Source organism: Phocoena phocoena, chromosome 7, assembly GCF_963924675.1.
Source record: "Phocoena phocoena chromosome 7, mPhoPho1.1, whole genome shotgun sequence".
Classification (NCBI taxonomy): Eukaryota; Metazoa; Chordata; class Mammalia; order Artiodactyla; family Phocoenidae; genus Phocoena; species Phocoena phocoena.
Window position 1 is genome coordinate 114,432,884 of NC_089225.1, and position 17,976 is coordinate 114,450,859.

General features: G+C 62.1%; 1 protein-coding gene across 1 annotated transcript; it reads left to right on the plus strand.

Annotated features, from left to right (window-relative positions):
* Positions 1 to 16,058: 16,058 nt before the first annotated feature.
* Positions 16,059 to 16,980, plus strand: GPR35 (G protein-coupled receptor 35). The gene is given in 2 exon segments (XM_065881024.1): positions 16,059 to 16,271; positions 16,273 to 16,980. Coding segments are annotated over 2 exon segments (918 nt in total). The 5' UTR covers positions 16,059 to 16,061.
* Positions 16,981 to 17,976: the final 996 nt, after the last annotated feature.

The following is a 17,976-nucleotide window of genomic DNA, read 5'->3' on the forward strand; positions in this document are numbered from 1 at the left end:
TTGTATTATTCATCTGTTTGTTTGTTCTTTAATTCTTCTAGGTCTTTGTTAAACATTTCTTACATCTTCTTGATCTTTGCCTCCATCCTTTTTCCAAGGTCCTGGATCATCTTCACTATCATTATTCTGAATTCTTTTTCTGGAAGGTTGCCTATCTCCACTTCATTTAGTTGTTTTTCTGGGGTTTTATCTTGTTCCTTCATCTGGTACAAAGTCCTCTGCCTTTTCATCTTACCTTTCTGTGAGTGTGGTTTTTGTTCCACAGGCTGCAGGATTGTAGTTCTTCTTGCTTCTGCTGTCTGCCTTCTGGTGGTTGAGGCTATCTAAGAGGCTTGTGCAAGTTTCCTGCTGGGAGGGACTGGTGGTGGGTAGAGCTGGGTGTTGCTCTGGTGGGCAGAGCTCAGTAAAACTTTAATCCACTTGACTGCTGATGGGTAGGGCTGGGTTCCCTCCCTGTTGGTTGTTTGGCCTGAGGCAACCCAACACTGGAGCCTTCAGGCTCTTTGGTGGGGCTAGTGGTGGACTCTGGGAGGGCTCACGCCAGGGAGTACTTCCCAGAACTTCTGCTGCCCGTGTCCTTGTCCTCATGGTGACCCACAGCCACCCACCGCCTCTGCAGGAGACCCTCCAACACTAGAAGGTAGGTCTGGTTCAGTCTCCCTTGGGGTCACTTCCCCTGGGTCCCAATGTGCACACTACTTTGTGTGCGCCCTCCAAGAGTGGAGTCTCTGTTTCCCCCAGTCCTGTCAGAGTCCTGCAATCAAATCCCACTAGACTTCAAAGTCTGATTCTCTAGGAATTCCTCCTCCCATTGCCCTAGCCCTAGGTTTGGAAGCCTGACATGGGGCTCAGAACCTTCACTCTAGTGGGTGGACTTCTGTGGTATAAGTGTTCTCCAGTTTGTGAGTCAACCAACCAGAAGTTATAGGATTCGATTTTATTGGATTGCACCCCTACTACCTTCTCATTGCGGCTTCTCCTTTGTCTTTGGATGTGGGGTATCTTTTTTGGGTGAGTTCCAGTGTCTTCCTGTCAATGACTGTTCAGCAGTTAGTTGTGATTCTGGTTTTTTCACAAGAGAGAGTAAGAGCACGTCCTTCTCCTCTGCCATCTTGATTCAGGCTCCAATACATAATCTTGTATTACGTGTGTTTTACAAAATGAGGGTAAAGAGGAACACAGAGATCATCTGGCCACAGCTAGTAAGTAGCAAGCGCTGGGATTTAAAGTCAGTCTGTTTGTATCCAGTGTGAGTTCCATTGCCTCCAGCTGATCAAGGAGTGAATGATCCTTTGTCTGGATTTTTTTTTTCTTGATCAGTTTAGCCAGAGGTTTACCAGCTTCATTGATCTTTTCAAAGAACCAACTTCCATTTTATTGATTTTTCTCTGTTGTTATTTTTCTATTATATTACTTTTACCTTTTCTTATTTCCTTTCTTCTACTTACTTGGGTTTAGTTTGTTGTTGTTGTTGTTTCATAGCTTCCCAAAGTGAAATCTTAGATGAATGATTTTAGGCCTTTTCTCTTTCCCAGTATCAGCACTTAAAGCTACAAGTTTTTCTCTAAACACTGCATTAGCTTTATCTCACAAATATTGATAAGTTGTGTTTTCATATCAATTAGTTCAAAATATTTTCTGATTTCCCTTTGATTACCTATTTAACCTTGAGTTTGTTATACTTATGTTGCTTAATTTCCAAATATTTGGGCATTCTTTAGATAGCTTATATCTTTTGCTACTGATTTCTCATTTAGTTGTGTTGTATTTGAAGAACATATTCTATATGATTTAAATCCTCTTAATTGTTTTGAGACTTGCTTTCTGGCCCAGTATATAGCCTATTTTGGAGACTATTCATGTGTACTTGAAAAGAATGGTTATTCTGCTCTTGTTGGGTATGCTGCTCTGTGGACATCAGTGTGGGCAAGTCGATTGATGTTGTTCAAGTCTACTATATCCTTAATAATTTTTTTCTCAGTTACTGAGAGAGGAGTGTCAAAATAACCTATCATAAGTGTGGATTTGTCTACTTATTCTTCTGAGTTGATCCTTTTATCAATATGAAGTGTCACCTTTTTATCTCCAGTAAGAGTCCCTGTATTGAAGTCTACTTAGATATCAATACAGCCATCCCAAATTTCTTATGATCAGTGTTTTCATTTTACATCTTCTTCCATTCTTTCACTTTGCTTTCATTTTTTGCTTTTAATCTATCTGTTTGTTTAAAGTGTATATCATTTAGAGAGTGTATTGTCACTTCTTGCATTTTTAATCAGTTTGATAATCTTTGCCTTTTAATTGGAGTGTTTAGACCAGTTATATTTAATGTGATTATTGATATGGTTGGGCTAGATCTACCATCTTGCTATTGTTTTCTATTTATCTCATCTATTCTTTGTCTCTTTTCCTCCCACTTTTGGATTAATTGAGTACTTTGTTTCATATTCCATTTATGTCCTCTGTTGGTTTATTTATTATGCCTCCCTGTTTTATCTTTTCAATGATTGCTATTGTGCTTACAATCTGCATACTTAACTTATCAATGACTGATTAGATGTAGGAGGGAGGGGAAATTTGTGTGTTAAGAATGACACTCAAATATCTGGCCTGGGCAACAAGAGGGATCATTCTCTGAGATGGGGAACTTTGAAGGAAGATTACAGCATGGGGGTATGATGAAGGGGCTTGATGATGTGGTCAGTTCTGGTCAAGTTACGCTTAAAGTGCTTGTTATATGTCCAAGAGAAGATGCCTTGTGGACAGTCCACGTGTGGTCCAGAGGTCTGGGCTGGAGCTGGCAGAGCGGTCAGGGGATAGGGGTGATTCTTGAATCAACAGGACTGGGTGAATCTGTATGGAGAGTGTGTGATGGGGCGAGAAAGGGCCCAGGACCAAACCCCAGCAAACCCCAAGTTAGGGACCCACATGGAGAACAACAGGGATGTGAGAGGAGAAGCCAGAGAGGAAAGAGCAAAATAAGGTGAGTGCACCACTGTCTCAGAGCCAGAAGGGCAGTGGCCCAGCAGTTAGCCTGTGCCCTGGGTCCTGCAGCCAGATCCAGACAGCATGCAAGGGGGCCTCAGAGGCCGAGGGCCTCCCCCTTACCTGTGCACAGGTACCTGGTGTGCATTAGACCTAGTTAACGTTTCATTAAAACATTTTAAAAGTAAAGAACTAGGGATAGTTCATCTCTGCCCAGTGCTGCTGGGAGATGGAACAAGGTGGTCTGCCAGGGCCTGCTGGGTCTATGACATGGCAGCCAGAGGGCCCCCTCAGGGAGGATGCCTCTATGTGCTGACCATGGTGGGTCCCAAATCCCAGTGGCGGAGCAAGGAGGGGTTGGGAGAAGCAGACACTGTGCGCGCAGACGTCTTTTGGGAGAACGTGTGGGCCTGAGGTACTGTACTGCCGTCTAGCCAGGCTCTGCAGAGGGCTGGGCCCCCAGGGGAGGCAAGCAGTCAGCCAGACCCAGGCCAGGCTTCTCCAGGGGGGGAAGTGCAGCGGGGGGAGCATCGCAGCACCATGGCCGACAAGGGGCCCATCCTCTCGGCCGGCAGCGCTTCCCTGGGGACGGGTCTCACGAGTTGTGTCGTGCTCTGTCCTGCTCCGGAAGCTGCTCTTGCAGCCAGCCGCCCCCCCCCCCCCCGCCGGGGCACGTTCCGCACGCCCCACCCCTCTACTGGCCGCTTATCTAAACAGGAGCAGCCCCAGCAGCTTTCCACAGCCCTGCAGTCTGACCAATCTGCCCCAGTACTGACTTCCTGGAAGTGCAGCCCCACCACATGGGGCTGTGCAGACTGACTCTGACCTCAAGCAGGAGACCAGCTGCTTGGCTCAGGGGCTGCCAGAGGGCACTCAGCAGATAGTGGGGGGAAACGAACAGCTGGTAGATGGGGTGGCAGGCCTGCTGCAAGGGGCCCAGGACGGGCAGGTGGGGGAGGTAAGGGCAGAGGTTGGAGGCCCAGGTGAGGGTGAACAGGTGCGAGGGTGGGGCCCCTGAATCCGCCCCGAACTGCTGTGGTGTGTGTGCACGCACATACATGTGTGTGTGTATACATATGTGTGCATGCGTGTATCCGTGCCTGTGCCTGCGTCTGTGTCTGTGTACGTGTGTGTGCACGTCTGTGTACACGCATGTGTATATACATACCTGTGCATAGGTGGGCAGGGTGCTTGTTAAGTTGGGCTCGCCCCAGACAGACTGGCTGAAAGCAGCCTGAGCTAAAGGCCGGCTGCCCTTAGGGGAGGGGGGAAGGGGGAAACCCCTCATAGAGAGACAGGAGCCTTTCAAGGGAGACGCGCCCCCGCCTGCTCTGAACCCAGCTGCTGACTTTAAGGCAAGGATGATGTGTGCTGGGCACACACTTGGGTTGCTCTCTGCCCATTGGACTCCCCAGCCCGAGGTCGCCGCCGGGAGCAGGGCCTGGGAGCTGCTGTTGGGCAGTGGGGGCCCCTGCAGGGGACTGGCCACCTGGTGAGGAAGGAGGGCGGAGAGTGGGCAGGGGATGCCTGGGTGGGGTGGCGCGGGCCAGGATGGCCATCTCTGCTGGGAAGGGAAGCCCGAGACCAGGTGGGGTGCTGGCGCTGGAGGGCCGCCCGGGGACGTGGAGTCCCAGGGGGGGCTGTCACGGGGCCAGCAGCTGCCTTCCAGGCAGAGAAACCCCAGGCAGAGAAAGGGGAAGGAGACCCTGGAGCAGGCAGGAACCTGCGGTTGGAGCAGCGCCACGGCCCACCCACCGACCCTGCGGGAGGGGTCCCGGGGTTCAGGGCAGGTGACGGAGCGGGCGGCCTGGGAGCCACCCCAGAGGAGGCCTGATGGGCCGTCAGGCGCCCCTGCCCTCAGCCAGCTGGGAGAGGACTGGACATCCCTGGCTTGGCCTCTGTTGGGCACCAAGGGGTCCCAGGGTGAAGGGAGCATGGGGGTAGGAAGGGGATGCAGAGCATAGGAGGGCAGAGGCGGGGTCTGTCTGGGGGCACCAGGGGTTTACGAGGGGGACTGGGTGGGCGAGCTTGCAGTGAGAGAGTAGCGGCGCCGGGACGGCCGGACGCCAGGGATGCCCGCCCCAGGGCACCAGAGTGCGTGCCCTGGACCCATGGCCTCTGTCCGCCGGGCCCCTGGCCTGTGCGGCGGTCACAGACAGAGGGACATTCCAGAGCCTGGAGAGCATCTGCAGCGCTGGCCGTCTGGCCCGAGGACCACAGGCTCCGCCCCGGATGTGCCTGCTCGTTCCTGGAAACAGGGCAGCCATCCCTGGGCCGCTCAGAGCCGGCCCCCCGTGGGCTCCCTGGCCGGGTGGGGAGCGGGTGGCAGTGGAGGCCAGAGGCCGAGGGCGGGCAGGCGGCATGGCCGCCACGTCCTCCCTGGTGTTTCCAAGCCCAGTGCTCTCCCTCTCTGGCTGCGTCCCACTGACTCCACCGTTTGAGGGGGAAACACGAGCTCGTGCGGGTGACACAGTGGGCGTCCAAAGGTGGCCCGTGGGAGCTGGCCTCCCTGTCCCCTGTCTGCAGCACAGCCAGGCCCTGAGGGCGGCTGCCGGGGCTCTGGCACCCCCTGCCCTCCTGCCCACACCCTTTCCCGCTCAGCCACATTTGCTGAGTGGGTGAACAAATGAGCGAATGGGGGGGCAGGGTGAGCAGGGCGGGTCACAGAGGCCACGTAGCGGCTTTGTGGAAGGACAGAGGTGGCAGCCACAGGGGCAGGGGCTGGAGGCCTTCCGCGGGAGGGCCCCTGCTGGCCGTGGTGGCATCTGCCGCTGAGCCAGGCGGGGCTGGCGGGCAGGAGGTGGGGTCTAGGAGGGAGGCGGGTGGCTTTCCCCGCCCCTCAACCCACTCCTGTGGTGCCGTCCCCTCTCCGCCCGGCCAGCGGGCAATGCACGGAGATGAGTCATGGGTCGTGCCCGAGGCCCGGCGCTGGCGGCCGGGTGAGCGCCAGGCTTGGCACAGAGCAAGTCTTGGGTTGAGGGCACCTTGGGCCGAAGAGCTGGACTCGGGCAGGCAGCCCCTCCCGTTCCACGTGCCCTTGCTGACCGGCCACCTCATCTGCCCACCTAACGCAGACCCTTCCCCAGCCATGCACCTGTGTCTCTATTTTTATAAACTTTTTATTACGGGAAGCTCAACTATATATCAAGGTAGGGAGTCTAGTACAGAGAACCCCAGGTCTCCTGCCCCATGAGGATCAACTCCCCGGCTCCTGTCCAATTCCAGCCACTGTGTCACCCCAGCCAGTGACACTTGAGTGCGCTTCCAGCAGACAGGAGGCCAGCCAAGGTGCCATGAAGGCGCCTGAGGACAGAGGGCTGATTCCTGGCCTCGTCCCCTTGCTGGCCGATTCCCAACGTCCAGTCACAGAAGGATGCCTTCCCCAGGTGGCTCTCCCCAGGTGGCGGGCAGTTGGGCCTGCGAGGCCCCATCTGGCCGTGCCTCTGGTCTGTGGATCCCACCGCCGGGTCCCCTGAGGGGCTGTGAGGCTGTGGGCAGAGCCGGGGGCCTGGGCTCATCCATTGCCCCTGAGAGAGAGAAAGAGAGAGAGAGACCGACCAACCTGCAGGGAGACAAAGGGAGTGAGGCTGGGAAGAGCCTGGCCGGGGGGTGGGGGGCAGACCCAGCAGAGAAGGGCTCCTAGAGGCCGGCGGCTGCTGGGTGAGGGGACGGGGGGACGGTGCCGGAGAGGAGGGGGCGAGGGGGCAGCCCAGACCGGAAGGGTCTGTCCCCTGCCTCTCCTGGCCTTCCTCTGGGGAGCTGAGGCTGGTCTGGTGGCTCAGGGGGGACCCAGGGCCCAGGGCCTGCGGGGGAGAAGCAACCCGCCCAGTGCGAACAGGGCTGGCAGCGGTTCAGGGTGCGGGGGGAGTGTTGAGCGGGAGCTCGAGTGGCTGACGTGAGGACCCGGGACAAGGCTGAAGGGACTGCGAGGAAGAGCGGGCGGCCCAGGGCAGGGCTGCCGGCCAGCGGGAGGAGGGCAAGGGGGATCCTCTTCCTCCCCCGAGCCGTGTCCCCATCGCCCGCAGTTTCCTGAGGGGTGTGCCCCCATCCTCCTCCACTCCCCGCGTGGCGTCCTGCAGTCACCCCCACCTTGCCCCACTACGGCGGCAGCAGGGGCAGCCTGACAGGGCCCCCAGGCTGGCTTTTGGCCAAACCAGCGGGAGGCGGGAGGGATGTTTCCCAGGCCTGGTTTCTGAGAAGAGGGGAACAGAAAGTGCCCGCAGTGACAGAAGTCCACGCCTCCTCTCTCAGCTTCGCAGGGATGCCAGGCCCAAGGCTGAGCCCAGGGCCCACGGGCCCACGGGTCCACGCCATCCCGGCCAGGCGCCTGGGCCAGGGTGAGGCAAGTGAGGCCTCGGCCTCGGCACATCTACGAGGCCCCGCAGGAGTCAGTAATCAAGATAAACTGTCCTTCGGTGCAATATTTCAATACATCAGAGATAATGCAGAATCCACGAGAACGGAGAGTCAACGTGTACTGGATTAAAGGCAGGGTGGTGGGACCGGCATTCCTTTGCCTCAGGCCGAGAGGCGGGATGGAAGACCAGCCTCCACAGCCCCGTCAGGCTCTGGAGGTGCCAGCTGCGCGGGGTCCCCCTCCGCCTGCGCCAACGGCCACATCTCCCTGCGGGCAGTCCAGCTGCCCCGTCCGCCCAGCTGTGCTGGGGATTGTGCGAGAGAGGTTGTGGCTCATCTCCAGCCTTCTGTCCCGGTGCCGAGGCAGGCATCGCGCTTCCATCTTCCAGGAAGCCCCTCCCCCTCTCCTCTCCTCCCACCTCCCGGGTCCAGCTCCAGGGCCTCCTCCTTCAAGAAGCCTCCAGGTCCTGACCTGCCCTCTGTGAAGCCTCGCGATATGACTGCACGCTGCCCCCGTGCTGGGTACGCCCACCTGGCCCATGGCCCCCCGCCCCCGCCCCCCACCAGCCATGTCCAGCACGTTTGCCCACGCGTGGGGCGGCGAGGGTGGGCACAGAAGAGGGGCAGACCGTAGTGTAGAGTGAGGTCGGAGTGGACACAGAGTGTATGTAGCCTGGGGAGGACAGCCTGGGTGGGTCAAGGCCCTTGGCCAGGGGCCACACTGCCGGGCTCAGGACACCCCACCTGGGTGTCCTCAGGGTCCTTCGTCCTCTTTCTCGGCCAGGGTCCTGAATCCCCCACTCTCAGGGCTTTGTCCCCTCCTTGACCCTGACGGCATGGGCCTCGCTGCCACCCGAGGTGAGGAAGCTGGGGCCCCGGAAGCAGTGAGGTTCCCGGTGGCGGTGCGGTAGGGGCCCTGGGCCACGTCCAGAGCCTACGCTGGAGTGACTCTGCCTCCGGGGGGCACTTCCCTCAAAGGGAGGCTCACCTAGATAGGGTAGTGATGCATATCTCCCAGCTGCAGCTGTTGCCAGCAGCCTTTTTGTCTCAAACCCCAAACGTTCGGAGGGGTGGGGGGCCGGGAGGAAGGGGCAGGAGAGACCCTCCTTCAGACATGCGCCTGGACCGCCACCACCCACGGGCCTGCCACGTGGGCTCCCTAGCAGGTGCAAAGCCGGAGAGGAGGGTGCTGGGACGAGGCGCGGGGGGCTCTGTCTGAGCCTGAGCACCGAGGCTCTGGGGGCTCCACGGTGGGTGCCAGCAGCGGGGTCCTTCCCAGTCCTTCTCTGGGGAGGGTCCTTTATGGTTTTGAGACCAGCCGGCAGTGAGAATGGGCCAGGCCTCTCGGAGCCCAGGGGATCCAGTGGGACTTGAGGAAAGGACCCGGCCCTCCCCTGAGCAGCCCCAGCTCCCTCCACTGGGAGGGAGCTAGCCGAAGGGCCAGTAGAGGGAAGGGCCGTGGGGCAGGGAGGTGGGGAGAGACGCTCCATCCCACTCCAGGCCGACAGGGTTCTGAGCCTGCGGCCACTCCTGTTTACAGCGCCCCGCTATGGGCCAAGAATCTGCTTGTTCCTTGGCGCTGGCCACCCGGTTGGATTCTCCGGTTGGGGCCCCTGCTGACCGGTGAACGGGATTTGTTGAGGCCCTACTATGCGCGAGAGTGGGTGGGGTCCCAGAACAAGGACACAGTAGACATTCAGGGGAAGCCCTGTGGAGGACGCCAGGCAGGGTGGGGGTCTAGGGAGGGGCCGGGGGAGGAGGCTGGGGAGACTGGGGGTCGGGGGACGGGCAGAGAGCAGGCAAGGCAAGGGAGGAGCCCACGGCAGGACCCTCAGGCCTGGGTCTGGAGGGTGGAGCCCGGGCCCTCCTCGGGCCTCTGGGCAGGGTCTCTGCAGGCTTAGGAGGCCTGGGCCAGCCACTCCCCTTCTCGGGCCTCAGGTTCCGCCTGTGGAGATGGGCAGGGCTGGGGTCGGAGCTCTCCCAGCCCCTGGCAGTCTGTGCAGAGAGAGGTGCTGAGGCCAGGTGCTGCGGGACCCAAGCGGAGGGCTGCGTAGCCTGGAGGTGGGCTCTGCAGGGGGCGGGGGTAGCCCTTTGAGCAGGGTGTCCCAGCCCTGAGCTCAGAGTGGGGAGAAGAGAACGCCCCGGGAGGGCCTGGCGGAGCGGGGGAGGAGAACACTCTAGACCAGGGGAAGGGACGGTCTGGAAAGAAGGCCCCTCAGGAGGTGGGTGTGACGAGGTGCAGCTGGTGGAGGGGAGGGACGAGCCTGCGGCTGGAGCAGAGCTGCAGGAAGCTCCCGTGTGTCCGCGGTCACCCCGTCAGCGTCAGCGTGGGTGTGGTGCGTGCGAAGGTGCAGGGCCTTCCCGCCAGCGTGCCGGGGTGAGGTGCAGGCACCGACCGCAGCCACGGGGCTCAGCCCTGGGAAAGGCTCAGCGCCATCCAGAGAGGCCAGAGACGATGGGAGAGAGGATGCCTCCGCGCCGCCGGTGGTCTGGACTCGCTAGCTCGGGCCGTCTCCAGAGCGGGTGCTGTCTTAGCAAGCACACCGCTCCTCTGGAGGTGTTGACACAGGCGGCCCCTTGCACCCCACTTCCTCTCCCAGAAACTTCCCCAGGCAGCCCTGGGGTCGGGCTGGTGCAGGTGGTGGGGAGCCATGTCACCCCAACTGTGCTGTCATCAGCCTGCCCACCGCCTGCCGGCTTGAAGGAGGCGTACAGTCAGGGGGACCGGCTCACCTCAGCCCTGCTTCCCCACCACCCCCTACAGGTAGCACCTGCGTAGGCTTCGGGGGCTCAGTGCCAGCAGGCCAGTGCCCCTGGGGCCAGGGGTCTCAGAGCGGAATGAGGGCTGGGATGGGGTCTCAGCAGGTGGGGGCTGGCATGGGGGTCTCAGCAGGTGGGGGCTGGCATGGGGTCTCAGCAGGTGGGGGCTGGGATGGGGTCTCAGCAGGTGGGGGCTGGGATGGGGTCTCAGAGCGGAATGAGGGCTGGGATGGGGTCTCAGCAGGTGGGGGCTGGCATGGGGGTCTCAGCAGGTGGGGGCTGGGATGGGGGTCTCAGCAGGTGGGGGCTGGCATGGGGGTCTCAGCAGGTGGGGGCTGGGATGGGGTCTCAGCAGGTGGGGGCTGGGATGGGGTCTCAGCAGGTGGGGGCTGGGATGGGGTCTCAGCAGGTGGGGGCTGGGATGGGGTCTCTCTCAGCAGGTGGGGGCTGGGATGGGGTCTCAGCAGGTGGGGGCTGGGATGGGGTCTCAGAAGGTGGGGGCTGGCATGGGGGTCTCAGCAGGTGGGGGCTGGCATGGGGGTCTCAGCAGGTGGGGGCTGGCATGGGGTCTCAGCAGGTGGGGGCTGGCATGGGGTCTCAGCAGGTGGGGGCTGGCATGGGGGTCTCAGCAGGTGGGGGCTGGCATGGGGTCTCAGCAGGTGGGGGCTGGGATGGGGTCTCAGCAGGTGGGGGCTGGGATGGGGTCTCAGCAGGTGGGGGCTGGGATGGGGTCTCAGCAGGTGGGGGCTGGGATGGGGTCTCTCTCAGCAGGTGGGGGCTGGGATGGGGTCTCAGCAGGTGGGGGCTGGGATGGGGTCTCAGCAGGTGGGGGCTGGGATGGGGTCTCAGCAGGTGGGGGCTGGGATGGGGTCTCAACAGGTGGGGGCTGGGATGGGGTCTCAGCAGGTGGGGGCTGGGATGGGGTCTCAGCAGGTGGGGGCTGGGATGGGGTCTCTCTCAGCAGGTGGGGGCTGGGATGGGGTCTCAGCAGGTGGGGGCTGGCATGGGGGTCTCAGCAGGTGGGGGCTGGGATGGGGTCTCAGCAGGTGGGGGCTGGCATGGGGGTCTCAGCAGGTGGGGGCTGGGATGGGGTCTCAGCAGGTGGGGGCTGGGATGGGGTCTCAGCAGGTGGGGGCTGGGATGGGGTCTCAGCAGGTGGGGGCTGGCATGGGGGTCTCAGCAGGTGGGGGCTGGCATGGGGGTCTCAGCAGGTGGGGGCTGGGATGGGGTCTCAGCAGGTGGGGGCTGGGATGGGGTCTCTCTCAGCAGGTGGGGGCTGGCATGGGGTCTCAGCAGGTGGGGGCTGGCATGGGGGTCTCAGCAGGTTGGGGCTGGGATGGGGTCTCAGCAGGTGGGGGCAGGGATGGGGGTCTCAGCAGGTGGGGGCTGGGATGGGGGTCTCAGCAGGTGGGGGCTGGCATGGGGTCTCAGCAGGTGGGGGCTGGCATGGGGGTCTCAGCAGGTGGGGGCTGGCATGGGGTCTCAGCAGGTGGGGGCTGGCATGGGGTCTCAGCAGGTGGGGGCTGGGATGGGGGTCTCAGCAGGTGGGGGCTGGGATGGGGTCTCAGCAGGTGGGGGCTGGGATGGGGTCTCAGCAGGTGGGGGCTGGCATGGGGTCTCAGCAGGTGGGGGCTGGCATGGGGGTCTCAGCAGGTGGGGGCTGGAATGGGGTCTCAGCAGGTGGGGGCTGGGATGGGGGTCTCAGCAGGTGGGGGCTGGGATGGGGTCTCAGCAGGTGGGGGCTGGGATGGGGTCTCAGCAGGTGGGGGCTGGGATGGGGTCTCAGCAGGTGGGGGCTGGGATGGGGTCTCAGCAGGTGGGGGCTGGCATGGGGTCTCAGCAGGTGGGGGCTGGCATGGGGGTCTCAGCAGGTGGGGGCTGGGATGGGGTCTCAGCAGGTGGGGGCTGGGATGGGGTCTCAGCAGGTATGGGCTGGCATGGGGGTCTCAGCAGGTGGGGGCTGGCATGGGGTCTCAGCAGGTGGGGGCTGGCATGGGGGTCTCAGCAGGTGGGGGCTGGGATGGGGTCTCAGCAGGTGGGGGCTGGGATGGGGTCTCAGCAGGTGGGGGCTGGGATGGGGTCTCAGCAGGTGGGGGCTGGGATGGGGTCTCAGCAGGTGGGGGCTGGGATGGGGTCTCAGCAGGTGGGGGCTGGCATGGGGGTCTCAGCAGGTGGGGGCTGGGATGGGGTCTCAGCAGGTGGGGGCTGGGATGGGGTCTCAGCAGGTGGGGGCTGGGATGGGGTCTCAGCAGGTGGGGGCTGGGATGGGGTCTCAGCAGGTGGGGGCTGGCATGGGGTCTCAGCAGGTGGGGGCTGGGATGGGGTCTCAGCAGGTGGGGGCTGGGATGGGGTCTCAGCAGGTGGGGGCTGGGATGGGGTCTCAGCAGGTGGGGGCTGGGATGGGGTCTCAGCAGGTATGGGCTGGCATGGGGTCTCAGCAGGTGGGGGCTGGCATGGGGGTCTCAGCAGGTGGGGGCTGGGATGGGGTCTCAGCAGGTGGGGGCTGGGATAGGGTTTTGCACCTCAGCAGAGTGTCCTGATGGGGGAGATCCGCGGGAGGTGATGGTCTAGAAAGGGGGCATGAGCGTGGACAGCAGTGCAGAGGAACTTAGGGTGTCTCCCAGGGCCTGGACTGCCACCTCATTCAAGTCTCTGAAATGTATCCGTGGGTTGAGACAAGCATCTGAAGCTGGAAGAGGAGGTATCTGAGTGGGGTTTTCCTAGCACAGTGAGCGCTGCTTTGTGAAACTCATCCTGGATCCTGGGCTATTTCTAAAGTGGGGTCCCAGCTCCAGAGGTCGCTATGGTGCCCAGGCAACAGGGGTCTGTGCCCACTCTCTGCCCCAGATCCCATTCAGGGAGTCTGCGGGGTTCCTTGGGGGGCCAGCAGGGAGGGCTGGCGGGAGGCTTGGACCTCCCAAACATGACCAGACTCATCTCCAGGTGACAGCAAAGGTATTTCAGCGCATAATCAGAGGGTGACTTCCCACGTCTTGCAGGGGAAGCCGACTGATCTCACTGTCACCCCTGGAGCAGGAAGCGACACCTCTGAGGTCCTCCTACCCCTCGGGCCAGCCTCCCCCAGCAGGAACTGGCAGAGGGCCCCTGACAGCCGAGCACCCTGAGCACCGGCCGTGCTGCAAGGGGCCGTAGCCGCCGCGGGGCCATGGCTGCACAGTGTCTGTTGGAGGTGACAGGTCTGTACATCCAAGCAGGAGGCCAGCTGGGGCCCCTGTTCTCCACAGAGGGCCCCACGCCCTCGCCTGGCACAGGCAGGGGCCTCAACTGGCTGCCATGCCTTCTGGGGACCCCATGCTATTTGAGCTGGACCTTGGGACTTGACTCCCCAAACTTTTTTCACCCTAAAGGACAGAGATGAGGTGCCACGAACAAGGCATTTCCTCAAAGTCTCGTGTGCACCTTGAGACTCTTGCAAAGTTGGTGTCCTTCTCCCTGACGGTTAGTTTGTTTTATTATAAAAGGGAAAATTGAAAGACTGCAGTTAGATTTTTTAACTTTCCTGCACAAAATATTGGGCCACACTGAGGCTACACTGAAAGTTATACGCCCCGGGGTGTGTGGACCGGGGCCCAGACCCTAGGCAGCCGTCTGAGTGGAGGGCATCAAGGGAGGGGACAGGCCTGCCTCCTCTTCTCCCGCCCAGGCAGTGCCCTGGGCTGTGGGTGATCCAGAAGAGACAGCAGCCATCCACTGGTGCGGCACCACTGGCCCGAGTAGTGAGGGGTAGGCCCTGGACCCAGCTCGGGTGGGGAGATGGCACGGAGGACCCCCTGTGGCAGCTGGGCCTGCAGAATCAGGGGACATTCCCAGTAGGCTCCGAGGGTTCTGGGCTGGGGGTGCCACACACAGCTGGCCTGGCTGCGGCCAGCAGGGCAGGCGGACAGGAAGGGAGGATCCCAGCAGTTGTTCCAGTGGGTTCCGGGGTCTGAGGAGACTGCCTGCATGGGTCTGGGGGTCACAGAACCTGTGCAGAGTGGCGTGTCGCTCAGAACAGGGAGAGAACAAGCAGAACCCTGCAAAGACGAGGAGAGAAGCTCCTTAGGGGCTGTAGAGATTTCACACACAGCGAAAGGGCCCATGGAAACGTAACTGCTGGCAAATGTGCAATTATAATTCAGCAGAGATGGAATGGGGGCAACTGGTGGAAGACTTCTGCTCTGGCTACGGTCTGTGCTCCTGCCTCCCTAGTGGCCTGTGGCCTGGAGGCTCCCAGGGGGCCGTGGCTGAGGAAGTGGGCGCCCCCATGCCAGACACCAGTGAACCCGACACTGCAGCCGCGGGCTCTGGAATACTCTTCCCTTCCTGTGTGGGGAGGGGGCCGGTGGAGCAGAACACACCAACCTGGCTGCGGGCCCTCCCCTGAGTGGACTGAACCCCCTTCCCTACCTCACCTAAAGGTCAGCGAGCCCCCAACAGGGCCTGTGCCCATGGGGGAAGGAAGGCCACTCCCGCCCCACCCCTCCAGGCCCTTCCAGCCAGAGAAACAAAGGTGGGGGGATGGGAGGGGGTCTGGTGGGCTTGCGCCACTCACGCATGTGTGCTCCGTGGTCCTGCACGTTTGACACCAGCACCCCCGGGTGCTGACCGGCTCAGGGTGAAGCCAGAGCCTGACCTTTGCACCATCTGCCCCGGCCCTGAATGTCAGAGCGCTGACCCCCGCCCACCTCCACCCTGGTGAGCTGATCCCAGCAGCCCCAGGCTGTGTCACGGAGCACGCGGAGCACGTCCAGGGGAGCGAGAGGCACGGAGGGTGAGGCCACGTGCATGCTTCTGATGACAGGGTGTACGATGCCCAGGGCCACCCTAAGGTCGGCTCTGAGCCACGGGTCTGCACCCGGAGGAGCAGGGCTGCCCTCATGGCCCTGGCTGTAGGGAGCTCAAGGGGACTCCTGACCCCAGGGTGGCCTCAGGCCAATCTAAGTGGGACCTCAGGGCAGAGAGCTGGGGAGGGTCTCGGAGGGAGGGAGGGAGGGAGGCTGGCGCCTGGGGTGGCCCCAGCCACTGTGCCCTCAGGAAGAGGATAAAGCACTGGTAGGAGGGAGGAGGGAGGGAAGGAGGGAGGAGGGAGGGAAGGAGGGAGGGAGGGAGGAGGGAGGGGGAGGGAGGGAGGAGGGAGGAGGGAGGAGGGGGAGGAGGGAGGGGGAGGAGGGGGAGGAGGGAGGGGGAGGGAGGAGGGAGAGGACGGGGGGAGGAGGGAGGGGGAGGAGGGAGGAGGGGGGGAGGGAGGAGGGGGGAGGGAGGAGGGAGACGGAGTTCTGGAGTTTTCTGGAGAGCTGGTTGACTGAGCCACGGACCCTGCTGTCCTGAACCTCAGCAGCCAGGAAAGGCCAGGTGGGGCAGGTGCCGGCCCAGCCCGCCGAGGTGCAGGTGTGGGTCAGACTCAGGCACCACCTGCAGCTGGGTTTGCCAAGCGGGTGGGAGGCGGCAGTAGGCGGCCCTGGGCTTTGTCCTCGGCCTGTCTCAGAGTCGCCTCTGAGCGTCCCCCCCACGCTGTGAGAATGGTACTGGGTCTGGGGCGAGGCTGGCCCCCCTGGCCCCCCCCATCCCAAGAGCGGGCAGAGTTGGGGTGGCTGGGACTGGAGGTGGACAGTGGGCTCCCGATTTCCTCTCTGCCCAGCGGCACACAGGTCCCTGCAGACTGGGCTCGGGAGAGGGGAGGGGAGCTGGGTCCAGCCCTGGGTCTGCTCACCGTGCACCTTGGGCCCGCGGGCCTCTGAAGGCCTTGGTTTCCCCACCCATCCAGCAGGTGGGGGGCGGCCTGGAGGGTGCCTCAGAGCTCCTTTTGATTTCTTCTTTGGGAAGGTGAACCGGGGTCTCCTGACTGCGGGGTGGGCGCTCACCGCCTGCATCCCTGGCCGGAGGTGGGCGGGCCCGGGCTCCCCTTGCGGCCTGCGGCCTGCGTGCCTCACACCCTGCTCCCCTCCTGCAGCCCCAGGACCATGAACAACAGTACCTGCGGCTGCAGGGAGCTCCCCGGGCCCCAGGCGGCCAGGTACATCTTCTTCATCTACACGGGCTGGCTCCTGGTGCTGGGTCTGCTGTTCAACGGCCTGGCACTGTGGGTGCTGTGCTGCCGTCTGCTGTGCTGGACGGAGACCCGCGTCTACATGGCCAACCTGGCCGTGGCTGACTTCTGCCTGCTCTGCGCCCCTGCCCTTCTTTCTGCACTTCCTGAAGAGCAGCACAGACTCGCCACTCTGCCAGCTGTCCCAGGGCGTCTACCTGGCCAACAGGTACATGAGCATCAGCCTGGTCATGGCCATCGCCGTGGACCGCTACGTGGCCGTGCGGCACCCACTGCGAGCCCGCAGGCTCCGCTCCCCACGCCAGGCCGTGGCCGTGTGCGCCGTGCTCTGGGTGCTGGTACTGGGCTCCCTGGTGCTTCGCTGGTTCCTGGATATGCAGGACGGCGGCTTCTGCTTCTCCAGCTGCTCCGGGCAGAAATCCTACACCGTGGTCTTCTCGCTGCTGGGCTTCTACCTGCCGCTGGCCGTGCTGGTCTTCTGCTCTCTGCAGGTGGTGACCACCCTGGCCCAGACGCCAGCCGCCGACGCAGGCCAGGCGGAAGCCACCCGGAAGGCCTCCCGCATGGTCCTGGCGAACCTGGCCGTGTTCGTGGTCTGCTTCCTGCCCTTCCACGTGGTGCTGGCTGTGCGCACAGCCATGGGCCTGCACACCTGTGCCATCCATCTTGCCCTCCAGATCACTAGCAGACTCTCGGACGCCAACTGCTGTCTGGACGCCATCTGCTACTACTTCGTGGCCAAGGAGTTCCAGGAAGCATCTGCGCTGACCGCCCGCCCCACCAGAGCCAAGGCCCACAAAAGCCAGGACTCCCTGTGTGTGACCTTGGCCTAGGAGGTGGGCCACGGGCTCCTGGGCGGTGCTGCTGAGGCGGGGACCTGTGAGCAGCGACGAGGAGCTCCGGGATCGGGCTGGGGGCACTCTCACGAGGCCCAGGTGGGCAGAACAACCCAGGCATGGAGCGTGGGGAGGAGACATCCCTAGCCCTGGGGCCGAAGAGGGGCAGGGAAGACGGAAGGAGGATGAGGCCTGAGCGAGGCCAACGCCAGGGGCCCTGGGTGGGGCTGCACCCGGAGCCTGGTACCTCTGGGGTGCTGGGGGGGTGGGGCCTCCTGGGTGCTGTGAAGCTCTGATGGCTAGCTTTCTGCTGCTGCCCCACAGGGGCCGGAATAAAGCTCTCAACCAAGGCTCTGTGTGTGCCACCCCCCCTCACATGGCGGGAGGTGGGGGCCTGGGGGCATCTTCCCAGGTAACTTTCTAGAGCTCTCCCCGTGGGGGCTCTCCTCGGGCCTTGCCACCTGCTTCCCACCCCTGCCCACACTCCACATCCGTCTGGCAGTTCCTGGAGGGGCCACGCTGGCCACCCTGGAGGGCTGGCTCTCATCTGCCTTGCCAGGCCCAGGCCCGGGCCGTGCCGAGTGTAGGCAGCTGGTCCTGAGCTCCCAGGCCGAGTGTAAGGAGGGGCGGAGGGGACGGTTGACGTCTGTGTCTGGCAGGTGACACGAGTGAGCGTCTGTAAGGGCCAGAGGTGGGAGGAGCCCCATGTGCCTCAGCCTGGGGCGTGAGGAGGCCCTTGAGACAGAGACAGTCTCTGGAATAGAGAAAAAGTGAGAGATGGGAGAGAATGAGAGACAGACGAGGAGAAGGCAAGAGGGAATGGGGGTGGGAAGTGTGGAGGAAAGAAGCAGGGGGACAGAAAGCAACGGGGGGAGAGTAACAGGGAGAGCAGGAGAGAAGGCCCGGCCAGAGACGAGAGTGAGGGAGACGCTGAGCAGAGCGAGGAAGGTGAGGAGGGAGCACGAGGGCAGAGCCGGAGACGAGGGACAGACA